Genomic DNA, 15,207 nt, shown 5'->3' with positions numbered 1-15,207 from the left:
GTGCTTAGAATATCTAGCATTGCTATCAAGTTAGTTTAATATCTCAGCATATTCCCAAACAAGATTCTTTGAACCAAATTTGTCCCATTAGCACTATTGGATATACACCATTTTGGCTTCAAACCATCTCGATGTCAAAATAATATCTATCCAATACTGGTCAATTCGGATCACTCAATCTCTCAATATGCAATTGTTAAACTAAAAAATCTTAGAAAAACGAGGAGCCGTATGATCTGAAAATCTTATGTATAGTTCATTCCCCTTATGTCACACACATGCTACAATAGCAGGGACATAGGGTCGTGATCTTAGGAGGATGAGTTAACTCCAAAAATCCGTCCTCAATTCGAATTGTAGGCTGCAACTCGCCTAAGCCATAATTGTTGGTAATCACATACGGTCGTGAATTTGTTCTCGGGCTTTGTACATACCGCCCATCTAGTCATGCCTCAAGTCCTTGAACACAACACGATTAGTTACCACGTGGAAAGCATCCGGCCCTACCTTTTAATTATAATATATTAAAAATTAATTTATGCATATATTTTTATAAATCAAAGCATATGGAATGAGAATATAATTGGTAATTGAGTTAGAAATGAAATATTAAAAAATCTAAAGAAAAAAAAAATTGTAATTCTTAAAATACTTTTAACTCAAAAATTGTAATTGTAATAAAACTAAAATGCTTAAATAATAAAAATATTAAACATAAATTTAAATAATAAAAAAATAATAATAATAAAGGTTTTTTTTTAACATTGCTTCATTGATGCATTTTATTTGGCGGTTGCATTTCACGCGCTTCAATAGCGCGTGATCAGCGCCTTTTTAATTCGGAATATCTCACTCCTTCAACGGATCAACGATGAGGTCATCGACCAACGAAGGGCCATTTCGGTAAAATCGCGAGAAATATCAAAGAGCAGTTAGTGGCGTTCTCGGCCAGAATTTTTCATTTCCTACCGTCCAAACAACAGGAAACGCAAATTCACTACAAAATTTTCTCCCTCATTTGTTCTTAATCTCCTTCATTTCCTTCCATTTTTTTGATTTTTCCACAACTGGTTCAGGACTGTGATTGCCGGAGCTTTGTTTTCCCTCCAACTCTCTGCCGCAGACATCTCTCCATTGTTTTATCAGCCTCCAGCACCGGTTTGTTCATTTTATGTATAGAATAACAGTTTAATATGTCTGAATAGTGTGTTTTGTGGTATAAATGTTTTCTGAATGTATATTTGTAGCTCGTATGTATTGTTTTCATTTTTTATAATCTGCCAGCTGCGGTTTGGATTTGATTGCATTGCTATGTAGTTTAGTGCTCAGTGTGAGTAGTTATATGTGTTTTTGATTGATTTGTTTGAATTGAATGCACGAGTGACTAATCTGATGAGTGGAATTATGTTCATGTTTACGAGTTAACGTGCATGGTTATGGTTTTCGGATTGTGGCAGGGTCTGGTCGATGGTTTGTATCTGTGTTTTTTTTGAGCGGTTCTTGATTTTGTTTGACTAGGTGTTTGAATGATTGGCAACCTTGGTACGAGTATGTAATTGAATACTGGGTTTTTTGAAGGGCTTGTCTCATATTCCTGGAACCATGGATTTATCTTGTAATATTTGGAAGCAAAATGTGTTATCTGGTAGTGAAAAAGCATATTGCAAGACGTTGGACCAATTTGGTCCCAGCTATGTGCTTAGAAGTAGAATTATTGATGCCAAGTTGACTGGAGGTTCAAGAGTAATTTATAAAGTGCCGAAGAAGAGAAACAGAATTGTGGCTGCTAGCAATTCCAATCATTTGAGTCGGGTTTGTGCTAGCAAGTATGTTGGTGCCTTGCAAATATGTAAGCACAAAAGATTCTTGAATTGTAACAACACATTTGGAAGAAGGATGGGCATGGTTTATTCAGAGTGTCCAAGCAATGATTCTTCATCATTTATTGATGGAAATGGCAGAAATTTGGAATATGTGGGTACTGGTGATGGAGGATCCAGTTCTGAGCATACCGATGGTTTAGGGTCAGCTAGTTCCAGAGAAGCTGGTGGAGAAGCAGAAGCTGTAGAAACGGATGCACTGACTGTGGATGAGCTTAGAGAATTGCTGCAAAAGGCTATGACAGAATTGGAAGTTGCGAGACTTAACAGTACCATGTTTGAGGAAAAAGCCCAAAAAATATCAGAAGCAGCGATAGCTTTGCAAGATGAAGCAGCCCATGCTTGGAATGATGTGAATTCTGCTCTTGATTCTGTACATCAGATCGTGAATGAAGAATATGCTGCCAAAGAAGCTGTTCAAAAAGCAACCATGGCACTTTCATTAGCAGAGGCAAGGCTTCAGGTGGCAATAGAGTCATTGGAGCTGGCAAAAGGAAACGATTCTCCTGAAACATCAACAGAAAGTGAGGGGGAGATTGATGGCAAGGAAAAGCAAGAAGTGTTGTTAGTTGCTCAGGAGGACATCAAAGAATGCTGTGCTAATTTGGAAACTTGTGATGCGGAATTGAAGCGCTTACAGAGTAAAAAGGAAGAGTTACAGAAGGAAGTGGACAGGCTGACTGAGTTAGCTGAAAAAGAACAATTGATTGCGTTGAAAGCTGAAGAAGAAGTGGCAAATATAATGCTTTTGGCTGAGCAAGCTGTTGCTTTTGAACTTGAGGCTGCCCAAAGGGTCAGTGATGCTGAAATAATTTTACAGAGAGTGGAGAAATCTATATCAAATTCTTTTGTTGACACTTTGGAAACCACACAGGGGTCAAATATTATTGAAGAAGTTGCTAACGAGGACAATAAGGCAGGTCTCGAAATTTCTGGTGATATTGCTGTTGAAATAGATAGAGATTTGCCACTTAGTGGTGATTCCTTAGTTATCAAATCTTTTCCAGGTAGCTTTTCAGATTCTGAAGACTCTGATCAACCATATGACTTAAGTGATAGCGAGAATGGAAAATTGAATTCAGATTCCTTAAAGGAGGTAGAATCTGGAGCAGAGAAGTCTATTTTGAGTCAAGCAAAAAAGCAGGAAACACAGAAGGATTTGACCAGAGAAGGCTCATCTTTAAATTCCCCCAAGGCTTTATTGAAAAAATCTTCTCGCTTTTTCTCAGCGTCATTCTTTTCTTTTTCGGCTGATGGGGAAGAGTTCACTCCAGCATTAGTCTTCCAGGGTCTCCTGGATTCCACGAAAAAGCAATTGCCAAAGCTTATTGTTGGAGTAGTACTGTTAGGAGCAGGGTATGCACCAACATATTCTTTATCGTTTCTGCATTTGTGTCTAGAAGAGTATGAAGGGCCATAAAGTTAGTTCTTACAAGTATATTGCTAATTGCTCAGTTTAGCAAGCGTATTTCATCTTCCTGATGAGGGTATTGCACCAGTATTCTCCTTCCCCAGGAATCTTAGAAAGAAGAGATTTTTGCGTCCGGTTTGTATATCTTACTATAACAGTAGCTGACACCTCAACCAAAGTAAATAAATAAGTAATAGGTTCTTGAAAATTGCTGCCATGTGAAAAGCACACTAGCATTATAAGCATGAAATGTATCTATTGGTATATTGGTTCCCCGTGTGGACAATGCTATGCATTTTTGTCTTGTTGTTGTGTACAGAGAAGAGATTGCTTCATATAGTCACTAGATGTTGAAATTCATCACAGGATCAGCATCTTTGCAAATCGAGCAGGAAGGAAGTCTCATATGTTTCAGCAGCCTGATGTTGTCACCACTAGCACTGATGAAGTTTCCTGGAATACAAAACCTTTATTTCAACAATTAAGTAAACTTCCTCAAAAAGTGAAAAAGTTAATTTCAAAGATTCCGCATCAAGAGGCATGTACTCATTGAACCCTTTCAGAGTTGAGATTTTTGGTTGTAACTCCTATTGTTGTCATCAATCACAACATTTCAGGTGAATGAAGAGGAGGCTTCACTGTTAGACATGTTATGGCTGTTGCTTGCTAGTGTTATATTTGTGCCAACATTTCAGAAACTTCCTGGAGGTGAATGAATTTTACATGCCTTTCTGGATTGATTTGAGTTTCCTACTTGCTGGCTATTTTCTTTCTAAATGTCCTTTGGTTGATTCCTTCAAAGTTCTTGGCTTCATGAATATCAATGTCAAGAGAAGACTTGAAACTTTTACCTGTCAGTATTTCACTCAGCTTTTATGTGGTCTACTATGATAAATTGCGCATATGTATTCGGTTAGTTTATGTAAGGCTTTTTGGACAAGTTTGTTTATGTGTTTATCTCTATTTTCAACCAACGGTTTATTTTATCCAATATGATAAATTGCGCATATATATTTGGGTTAGTTTATGTAAGGCTTTTTGGACAAGTTTATTTAAGTGTTTGTCGCTATATTTTCAACCAACGGTGTATTTCATCCAATATGCTGTATAGGAAGTCCTGTCCTTGGGTACTTGGCTGCTGGAATATTAATTGGGCCATATGGTCTCTCCATAATCCGTCATGTGCATGGAACAAAAGCAATTGCTGAATTTGGAGTTGTTTTTCTCCTGTTCAACATTGGCCTGGAGGTGATCCTTTTAATTGAGTTGATTTTGTTTCCACTCCCTTATCTATTTATTCGCGTTATGTTTTTAGAAGGTTAAACCTAAGTTATTACTTTTCAGTTATCAGTTGAGAGGCTAAGCTCCATGAAGAAATATGTTTTTGGGTTAGGATCTGCACAGGTGATTGTGAAATTCCCTTCTTTACTGTGTGGGGCCAAGTCTACCCTTGCTCTGGTCTGCAAGTGATGTACCTTAGGTAATTAATCCTATTCAGAAATGCAGGTTTTGGTTACAGCTGTGGTGGTTGGCATGATTGCTCATATTGTCTGTGGGCAGCCTGGCCCAGCTGCAATTGTCATTGGAAATGGTTTAGCTTTGTCATCCACTGCTGTTGTCCTTCAGGTGTGATCGCGGATAAGTATTTTCTTCCAAACTTGTAGCGTTTTCTTTTCTTGTACTATAAAATTCTCACTTAACGGATAATAAATTTTCATGTTCTGTAAACTCTCATACTGCTATAGTTTTCTGACGGAGTTGTGCCTGAAACTAACTTTGATTTCTTTAGTCCAGGAGAAAATATTCTTCCCTGTGGTGGTTGGCTTGGTTGCTCAAATATGCTTATCTTTCTTTTTAATGTCGTGCAATTTTCCAGTATTTGACTTTTTCTTGGCTGCCAGTGGTAATTGCGATGACTTTATATCTCAAATATTGAAGATAAGGAAGGAAATGTCATCGACCAATTTTTGTGATCTCAATATGCTTCAACTTCTCAGTGTTAAAAAAAAAAAAAAAAAAAAAAAAAAAGAAAAAAAAAAAAAAGAAAGAAAGAAAGGAAAATCCCTGAATTTTCTCACTCACAGAATACAAATTATTATTATTATATTTGCTAATTTGATGCTGTTGCATGCTTCCAACATGCTTTTTATAATTATTATATTTGCTATTTGATGCTGTTGCATGCTTTCAACATGCTTTTTATAATAACCAATCTTAGTCTCATGCTTTTGGATTGGAATCCGTTCTTGTAGCTAATGTCGGATTCCCTTTCAGACTTTTCTTTTATATGTGCTTGTTATTTTTTCATGCTTCTCGACGAAAGCTTGGTTTCTTCAAAAAAAAAAAAAAAAAAAAAAAGGAAAAAAGAAAAAAAGTTGTTGCATGAAATAGTCTAGTCATGGTATTCTTGTATAATAAAAAAATTAAGTTTTTTTTTCCTGTCCCATAATCTCCGCCCCCCTGCATATGAGCTTCTTATACATATTAAAAGCTGATGTGAATTAACTAAATCTCAACGTTGTTTGATGTACATGGTCCAGTCACTTGCTTGATCAAAAGTATTATATTTTAACATATCTACTTACTTCTTGGGCTCTTTGTTCTCCTAAATCACCATGTGATCTTGACTTATGGCTGATTTATGCATCCCCTCTCCAGAATTTAGCCAAGTATTAACTTTCTTCTTGATTGATATTGTAGGCTATAAACTTACAAGCCTACATGTCACTTTTTGGATGATATCAACTTTGTCCATGGTTTCTTTTTGCAGGTGTTGCAAGAGCGAGGCGAGAGCACTTCGCGGCATGGGCGAGCCACATTTTCTGTCTTACTATTTCAGGTATCATGATTATTTCAATTGTATTAATATTCTTTTATTTCATATAATTCCCATGCTGAAATGATTTTACATGGACAACCTATTTGTCTGAATATGATCCTTACAGTTACAGACAAAAGTACCTACTCTCATCTTGCATTTTAATTTCATTGTGGTCAAACCTACATGAACTTCTTCTGAAGTGTGAAAATATTGAATTGACTGCATAATATGCAATGAGAGTCTCTATCTTGTCTTTGTTATTTTGGGGGGTCTATGGTTCTATGTTGAATTAACTGGCCTACTTCTGTTGTTGTTGACGTGAAAACTCTGTAATGTTGAATGTCCTCTGTGCCAGTGCTCCCGTGACTAGTTTCTTTGTCCCTTTTGGAAATATAATGTTATATCAGAATATTTTGTTTTACCGTTGCTCTGGCTTCAAGTTGACTTTCTTTCCCTCCGTTTCCAGGATTTGGCTGTTGTGGTTTTGCTGATTCTCATACCTCTAATTTCACCTAATTCATCCAAAGGAGGGGTAAGAACTTCTAATAAGTTGTCTTATCCAGTGCATGGCTATGACAGTTATTTGACAATCTTATTACGCAGTGACAGAGTTCAAAATTAACACTCCCTTAACACTCTCCATTTTTCATTTTTTACGAGCATAGTGTTGGATATCTGTTTTGTAGACTTTTACTGAAATAGTGTACTCTAAACCCCAAGTGTTGGGACAAAAAATAATAATAATAATAAATAATAATAATAATAAGGAAAGAGGAGAACTTGAGAATTGTATGTTTGTTGAGAAACCTTGATCACTAAGTCTAATAAGAGGGTTATTTTGATGTGCAATGTTCTTCCTGGACAATTTAAATTAATACCCGTTTTCCAATGTATTCACTATTTAAATACATCTTGAACCAAAGACTCGGTGGATTTTTTTCGCCATACACACTAATTGGTCTTCTACTTGTGTTGGTCACTGGTTTAGATGCATTGTTTATTTTTCTCATAACTAAAACCAGAAAATGAAGAGGACCACTGAGGAGCAACTGAAATTCTAAATGAATAATTTCAGAATAATTGAAAAATATAACAATAAATTAGTGAACTAAAATTATATTAAAAGATCGTGGTATAGGGAATTTATCGAGTGTTCTTGTTCAAAACCTTTTGATCCACCTAGCTGGATTAGTTTCTTTGATTCCAAAAATGTTGCAGGGTTAGTGGCAGTCCCAGTTTCAAACCTTGTGAGGATAGGAAGGATTTCTGGTTTGGAGAAAGATTTTATTTATTTTTCTGTTGTTGTTGCTGTTATTATTATTTATTTATTTATTTATTTTTCATTTAATTTATTTATAGATTTTCCTAGATGAAAGATTTTTTTTTTTTTTTTTTCCTTTTTATTGTTAGTTTAATTTATTTACAGGTTTACTTAAAATGAAAGATACAAAATATGAGATGCTGTTTATACTTGGTTTGATCTAACATTTTATTTACATCTCGACTTTTGGCTGGTTAAACTTATTACAATATGTTAACCTAAAATTAAAAAATCTATATACTCTGCTCTTTTCCAGATTGGTTTTCAAGCCATTGCTGAAGCTCTTGGCCTGGCTGCTGTTAAGGCAATAGTTGCCATTTCTACCATTATAGCTGGTGGGCGCCTGGTAGGTGGTGATACTATATTTGACAGGCTCTGAGCTCTTATCCTCTCTGTCGTATTATTTCTTTAGTGATGAAAGGACGTTTTTTTGGAAAATATGATCTCCTCTAGAGCGTTACTGTTCCTAAAATGCTTGATTGTTAAATTCATCATTTAGGTGGAGTCATTCTTGTTGGAAATGTGAAAAGGGATGTGGTCTTTTTCTGGTTGTCTAAGAAACACCACCAAAGTGTTGTTTAATTTGCCCTTTGTTTTCTACTTATTTGTGTCATGGCTAACTGGAGTCCACTGATTTCATCTCTAGGCTCCCCTCTCCCCCCTCCCCTTTCTTGCACGTTTATTAGTGATCATTCAATGGTCGAAGATGAACAAAAATTGGCGGGTGAATCTGAGAATGAAGACGACTTTATGTTCTCTAGCTTGCGAAACTTGCTCCATGGCTTTGGAAACGTGACTTCTGTGGTGTTATGGCTATTCCGAATAAGCCTAATAAAGGTATATCAGGGGTAAAATCTTCCAAATTAGTCTGTGAACGGAAAAACCTCACCTCTACAGTGAGCTATGATAAGGTTCCATCGTCCCTTGCCATTGATGGGTCACCCAAAGCTAAATGATTATCCTCTCTTGGAATGTTAGCGTGGTCTGGGCTCCAGGAAAAAAAGAGCGCTCGTTAAGGATTTTCTCCTCAACAAATGCCACCTTTCTAATCCTCCAAGAAGCTAAAAGAAATAGTGTTGATAGAAGGTTTATTAAATCCTAAATCCCTTTGGAGCTCCCGGCATATTGCTTGGATTGCTTTAGATGCGTGCAAAACTACTGGGGCAATGCTTATTATGTGGAATGATCCATCAACAAAGGTTTTGGAAGTCAGAGTAGGCACCCTCTCTCTAACTTTACTTCTTTCCCTTTTTGATGGCTACAGATTTTGGCTGCCTGTTATCTACAACTCTTCTCGAGCTACTGATAGAAGCGCCTTATGGGAAGAGCTCTATGATCTATCTCATCTCTGTACAGATCAATGGATTATGGGTGGTGACTTCAAGGTGACTAGATGTTCCATTGAGAAATCAAGTGGCAAGGCAACTACAAAATGTATGAAACTTTTCAACAAATTCAGTGATAGTGCTCTGGCTGGCCCCCTCTCTCTAATGGTAAATACACTCGGTCTAGCTTACATGAGAGACCTGCCATGACCCTTATCGATCGGTTTATCATCATGGGTCCATGTATTGATAAATTTAACAGTATTTTGGTCAAGTGGTTTCCTCGTATCACATCTTATCATTACCCAATTGTCTTGACCCTCGGTCAACAAAGATGTGGCCTGGATACTTGAAAATATGTGGATGGGGCATCATTCTTTTGAGGCCTTATTTTGTAATTGGTGGCGTAACAACCAGCCGTTAGGGTGGCCTGGTCACAGATTCATATAGAAACTGAAGACTCTCAAGGAAGTCCTAAGAGAATGCAACACGACTACTTTCAGCTGTGCTGTGCCAAGATCAGAAAAGTTGACTTAGCTAATGAGCTTGTCAGGATTGACAAATTGGAGGAATCACATGGCGTCAACCAATGAGCTTGTCAGGATTGACCACTTGGAGGAATCACATGGATTCAACCAATTCCCTAACCATGGATTTCTGAGATCAAGCCAGACCGTTGGATATTTCCCCTAGCGAAGAGGCAACTTGGAGACAGAAATGCCAACTGAAATGGACCCTAGAGGGTGATAAAATCAACAACTTTTATCTTAGAGTTTTGTCTACAAGAACATCATTGTTGAGATTTTATCATGAGACGACATTAGTTTGGTTCTAGACAACGATATTGAGATTGAGTTAAAGAAAGGGCTTGTTATCAAGCTCGATATAGAGAAACATTTGACATGGTTGTTTGAGATTTTCTTGACAATATTTTGGTGGCTAAAGGATTTGGCACAAAAGGGAGAAACTGGATCTAGGGTTGTATTTCATTGCAAATTCGAGAGGTCTTCGACAAGACGACCCCCTTTCCCCTTTTCTCTTTATCCTTGTGGTGGATTGCTTAAGCCCTATGTTATCACAAGGGGCTCTAAATGGCAACATCAAAGGCTTTGACGTAGGAGGGGAAATTTGTCTAACCATCTTTGATTTGCGGAAAACACCATCCTTTTCTCAATTTCGAGTAAGGACAAGCTCTCTGCCCTTTTCTCTACCATTCATAGTTTTGAAGAAGCATTGGGCCTCCATATCAACCACCAAAAATCAGAATTCGTAGGCGTCCACTTGGCCTCAGATACTGTTACATCCCTTGCCCAAGACTTTTTTATTGTAAAGTAACATCCTGACCAGCAGTTTATTTGGGCCTCTCTCTTAGCGGTAAACCACACACAAAGGAGTTTTGGGAACCTATTACTGAAAAGGTGGAATGATGTTTAAGGGGTTGGAGTGGCACACATGTATCAAAGGGAGGACGTTTAACCCTTATACAGGCGACCTTATCCAACTTTCCCACATGTTACCTTTCTTTGTTCCGAAAACTTCCCTCAGGATTATTGAGCATTTCTGGTCTAGACAGTATTTCTTGAAACCACATTTTCCTATCAAATAGTTAATTTAAACTGGCGAAGAATTTGATTAATTCTTACCTTACCAATTAATCTTCAAGCCTTTGAAGGGAATGATCTCTAAAGCGTCTGTTAGACTCTTGTAGTGCAGCAAATTCTTCTATCATATAAAACAACAATCATTTAATATATCGATACTAGATCTTGTGCTTTGTTTTCTAATTCCTTCTTCTTCTCCAATTACAGCTACTACGACCAATATATAAACAAATAGCTGAAAATCAAAATGCAGAAATATTCTCTGCCAACACACTACTTGTCATTCTGGGAACAAGTTTACTTACTGCCAGGGTACTGGTTTTCACTCCTTGAGATTCTTTAGTAACTTCCTGAAATAGTATTTCATTTACTCATCTTATTTTTTCTTTTTGGGATTCCTTTTTTGCATCATTTGAGAGTAGGCTGGACTATCAATGGCGCTAGGTGCCTTTCTAGCAGGTTTACTACTTGCAGAAACGGAATTCTCCTTGCAGGTCGAATCTGATATTGCTCCCTATCGTGGCCTTCTATTGGGTCTCTTTTTCATGACGGTTGGTACTTCATGTCGGATACTTTTTCAGAACAATTAATGAGCATTGCTTCTCTGTATAGAGATTTGTAGTGACTAATTTATCACATTTTCCTGGTAACTTTTTACTTTCAGGTTGGGATGTCTATCGATCCAAAACTTCTTCTTTCTAACTTTCCAGTTATCATGGGGTCTTTGGGACTTCTTATTGGTGGTAAGACTATATTGGTTGCCTTGATTGGTAGACTTTTTGGTATCTCAATTATATCTGCGTTAAGAGTTGGACTGCTTCTTGCTCCTGGTGGAGAATTTGCTTTTGTGGCATTCGGTGAAGCTGTCAATCAGGTTATATTTGCATAACTTGCATGATTTAGCTGTTGTATTATGGATTCAAATGCTTAGCTTTATTACCCACAAACATTTTTTCCAGCTATCCTCTGATTTTTGTGGATAACATTTATTGCCAGACCCAAAGTTGCTAATTTCCTCAAAAGCCAAAGATTGGAACCTTTCTAGTAACCCTTATTGGTTATAATTATTTTTTCGGAGGCCCATTTGTTTCATTTTGACCTTGTTCTTTGTAGAGGGTCATTCTTTTAGTTTCATTCTTCTCATGAAAGAGATTTTTTAGCAAATAAATAAAATAAAAATAAATAAATAAAATAAAATAAATTTACTAATTGGTGTCTTTTTACAGGGTATAATGTCTTCTCAACTATCCTCCTTACTGTTTCTTGTCGTGGGAATTTCTATGGCCCTTACGCCGTGGCTAGCTGCTGGTGGTCAGTTAATTGCTTCTCATTTTGAGCAACATGATGTTCGGAGCTTATTACCTGTTGAAAGCGAGGTAAAATACTAACACGAAAAGAGATTTACCTTTAAAAGTTACAAATCTTTACTGATAAATTTTCAGGCATTGTTTGATTATTCTCATGGGGTTGTTCAATGAAATTAGTTTGGTAATTTGAAATGGGACTTCACCTAATATTAGTTTAGTTTCTTGTTAAAATAAATTGGGTAATTTGAAACAGGACTTCACCTAATATTGATATTTATTGCTATGTATATAAATGAGAGGAACATGCTCTAGATTTGGATATCAAGATGATCATCTTTTTCTTCGAGGTTGTTAAGATTGATTGATTAGGTTAGCTATTGATAAATCTTAGTAGGGTAGCCGCAAGAGCAATCACCTTGTTTTCTCCCGATGATCAATGGAGAAAGCTAGACCTATGATTCCCACTTATCCAGAATACAAAGTACCCTGCAAATTTTTCGACATTGATTATGGAATCATACATTTATCTTGTCGGATTAATGGAAAATGGAGATGTGCAATCTAGCTCAAACATCCACCTTTAAGGGTTTCTTCCTTGGCTAGGCATATGTTGATGGTGCCATAGGAGTTGACCGTTTATCATATTATATTATTTTGTTCAGTGAAGATAGATTTTTTTTTTTCAGTTTTCTTTGTTTGAGGTCAATTTATCATACTATCACAACAAAATTTGAAATTGTTAGAAAGGTGAACTTTATAACATTTTGTCGTGATATTATAACTTTTTTTAGTTACAAACTAACCCTGGCTCCTTTTTTTTTTTTTTTTTTTTTTTTTTAATGATTTCACCAGACTGATGATTTACAAGATCATATCATTCTTTGTGGATTTGGACGAGTTGGTCAGGTCTGGTTCTTGTTCATAGTTACTAAGTATTAATTGTTTTAAATCTTACTAAGGGGGTTCGATAATAGTATTATTATGGCATTTACTACAATACTTTACCTGTCTTTCTTTGTCACCCTCAGATAATAGCCCAGCTTCTGTCAGAGCGACTGATTCCTTTTGTTGCCCTTGATGTGCGAAGGTACATTTGACTCTAGAAAATAAAATTTCTTTATTGGCCTTGCAGAACAACTAACGCTTCTTTCTTAATCCCGTGTATATGCTTGACATGCTTTTCTTGAAAGAAAATATATGTACCATTGAAGTTTGTTGACCTGACCATTAAATCATGTATATTTGTATATTGCCTCTGATCTTCTAATGTCAATTTTAACTTTTATTAAATCCTCAAGAAATAAATAGATGACAAGTTTCTAAGAGGAAATTCATTTACACAGAACTAGTTTGCAATTTATAGACAGTATCAACTGTTCTACAAGTAAAGAATAAATGACGATCTTAGGATCATTTCCGAAGATGTCATTTTAAATTTTTTATATATTATTTATTTTAAGACTAGAGCTGAAATGAAGTTTCTTGTGTTTTGTTCTTTTAGCGATAGAGTGGCTGTTGGACGTGCCCTGGACCTTCCCGTGTATTTTGGAGATGCTGGAAGTCGAGAGGTAAAAATTGCATATGAGAGACCAAGTTCCCGGCTTTCTTTCTCTTTACATCTTCTTTTGTTGGTTTTGTCATTATTTCATATTTGTCAATAAAAACTCGATTTATTTTTAAGAAAAAACATGTTTTATGTTGGTAACTAGGTTCTTCATAAAATTGGTGCTGAAAGGGCATGTGCTGCTGCAATTACACTGGATTCACCGGGTGCAAATTACAGAACCGTTTGGGCTCTAAACAAGTATTTCCCTAATGTTAAGACTTTTGTTCGAGCTCATGATGTTGATCATGGCCTTAATTTGGAGAAGGCTGGGGCAACTGCGGTATTAGTTTTGAACTCTTGAACGATGTGATGCTGAGTTTTTAAATTTTAAAGCATGATATATTTATTTTCTTGTGATCTGACGCACCCAAATATTTCTTGTGATAATTTTTACTTTTGCTTATATGAAGATTGATTAAATTGAGGGAGAATAAGTGGTGCGGTTCATAGTATGTTGCAAATTTAGTCACATCTTTGTCTTTGCTGGAAAACGCTTGCAGGTGGTTCCTGAGACGTTGGAACCAAGCTTACAGTTGGCTGCTGCCGTTCTTGCTCAGGTAATTGCATTATTATAATAAACTACTGCCGGTTAAAAACAAATTGATATTGTGAGATCCCACATCGATTGAGGAGGAGAACGAAGCATTCTTTATAAGGGTGTGGAAATCTCTCCTTAGCAAACGCGTTTTAAAAACCTTGAGGAAAGGTCTGAAAGGGAAAGCCCAAAAAGGACAATATCTCCTAGCGGTGGGTTTGGACTGATACATAAAGATTAAGCATAATAAATGTACTTCGAATGCTTGTTGCATAATAAAATGGTAGCGGTGGGCTTGGAAGTTTGATTGTGGAGAGAGGGTTTTGGCATTCAAATTACAATCCAAAACCATAATAAAGGAAAATGTTTTTTGTGCAACTACAAATGGATCTTAAAGTTTGATTGTTTTTCCTTAAGGCTAAACTACCCATGTCGGAGATTGCTGCAACGATCAACGAGTTTAGATCCCGACATTTATCCGAGCTTACCGAGGTAATTTGTCAGTCATTTTCATACACAAATTTATCATTTGCAGTAACCTTACAGTTCTAGTCTACATTTGCAGCTATCTGAAGCCAGTGGAAGTTCACTTGGGTACGGGTTTTCTCGAATCATGAGTAAACCGAAAATTCAAACCTCTGATCCTTCGGATGAGAACCAAGTCACCGAAGGAACACCCACAATATGATATCCATCAATTAACAGTCGAGACAAAGAACGAAAGAACGAACGAAGGGGAAGAAGAAGGGTGGGGTCCAAAATCCAAAAAAGGTAGAACAAAGCCTTCAAGAGTGGACTAACAATTTCACATTGGTATAAAAGTGTACAGAAAATTGGTATTGAAAAGAGGGTTAACAACATTGTGATCAACCACATTTAGCTCTATAATTAATTTTGTTTCATTTCTTCTCTTGAAAAGGTTGCTTGGAAGAGCAACCTTTTTTTTTTAAACCCTTTACTACATACATAGGAACATGACAACTTTCTAGATTACTACATACACTTTCAATTTTGCATTATTATTTTTAAGTAAACCATTATTTCTTTGATCTTATTCAAATTTTAGTATTTATTAGAGATTTTACTTTCATTTTCGTTTTCTATATATAGTGGAGCTTGTTGCAGGTAGATACATGTTAGATGAACACGACTCTCAACGATGGTACAATACAATATTGTCTACTTTGAGCATAAGCTCTCATGGCTTTGCTTTGGGCTTCCCCAAATGGTCTCACACCAATGGAGAGAATATTATTTGATTATAAACTCATGATCATTAGCCGATGTGAGACTTTCATCATCCAACATCTCCCCTCGAACAAAGCATGCCTCCTCTTAATCGAGGCTTGACTCCTTTTATTTTGGAGTCGACATTTGAGAATTTACCAATCTATTGGCAC

The 15,207-nt window shown here is 36.5% G+C and overlaps 1 protein-coding gene across 3 annotated transcripts; it reads left to right on the top strand.

The window, feature by feature from the left end:
* The first annotated feature begins 883 nt into the window (after nt 1–883).
* LOC111799990 (K(+) efflux antiporter 2, chloroplastic-like) lies at nt 884–14,709 on the top strand. 3 transcript variants are annotated; one of them, XM_087126160.1, is made up of 21 exons: nt 884–1,158; nt 1,579–3,236; nt 3,658–3,829; nt 3,909–3,999; nt 4,403–4,539; nt 4,636–4,695; nt 4,798–4,917; nt 6,062–6,130; nt 6,579–6,644; nt 7,690–7,779; nt 10,567–10,671; nt 10,782–10,910; nt 11,024–11,233; nt 11,586–11,735; nt 12,519–12,572; nt 12,695–12,753; nt 13,168–13,234; nt 13,376–13,552; nt 13,773–13,829; nt 14,225–14,299; nt 14,373–14,709. In XM_087126160.1, the coding sequence occupies exons 2-21, from the start codon at nt 1,603–1,605 to the stop codon at nt 14,493–14,495; spliced, it is 3,645 nt and encodes a 1,214-aa protein (XP_086982286.1). In that variant the 5' UTR covers nt 884–1,158; nt 1,579–1,602; the 3' UTR covers nt 14,496–14,709. The 3 variants fall into 3 exon arrangements, with proteins under 3 accessions (XP_086982286.1, XP_023539318.2, XP_086982285.1); XM_023683550.2 differs by having other exon boundaries at nt 1,519–3,236; XM_087126159.1 differs by having other exon boundaries at nt 1,458–3,236.
* The last annotated feature ends 498 nt before the right edge of the window (nt 14,710–15,207 follow it).

The sequence above is a fragment of the Cucurbita pepo genome, chromosome 8 (assembly GCF_057944985.1).
Source record: "Cucurbita pepo subsp. pepo isolate OVF chromosome 8, ASM5794498v1, whole genome shotgun sequence".
Lineage (NCBI taxonomy): Eukaryota > Viridiplantae > Streptophyta > Magnoliopsida > Cucurbitales > Cucurbitaceae > Cucurbita > Cucurbita pepo.
The sequence above is the reverse complement of the archived record's forward strand: the minus strand, read 5'-3'. Positions and strand labels throughout refer to the sequence as shown.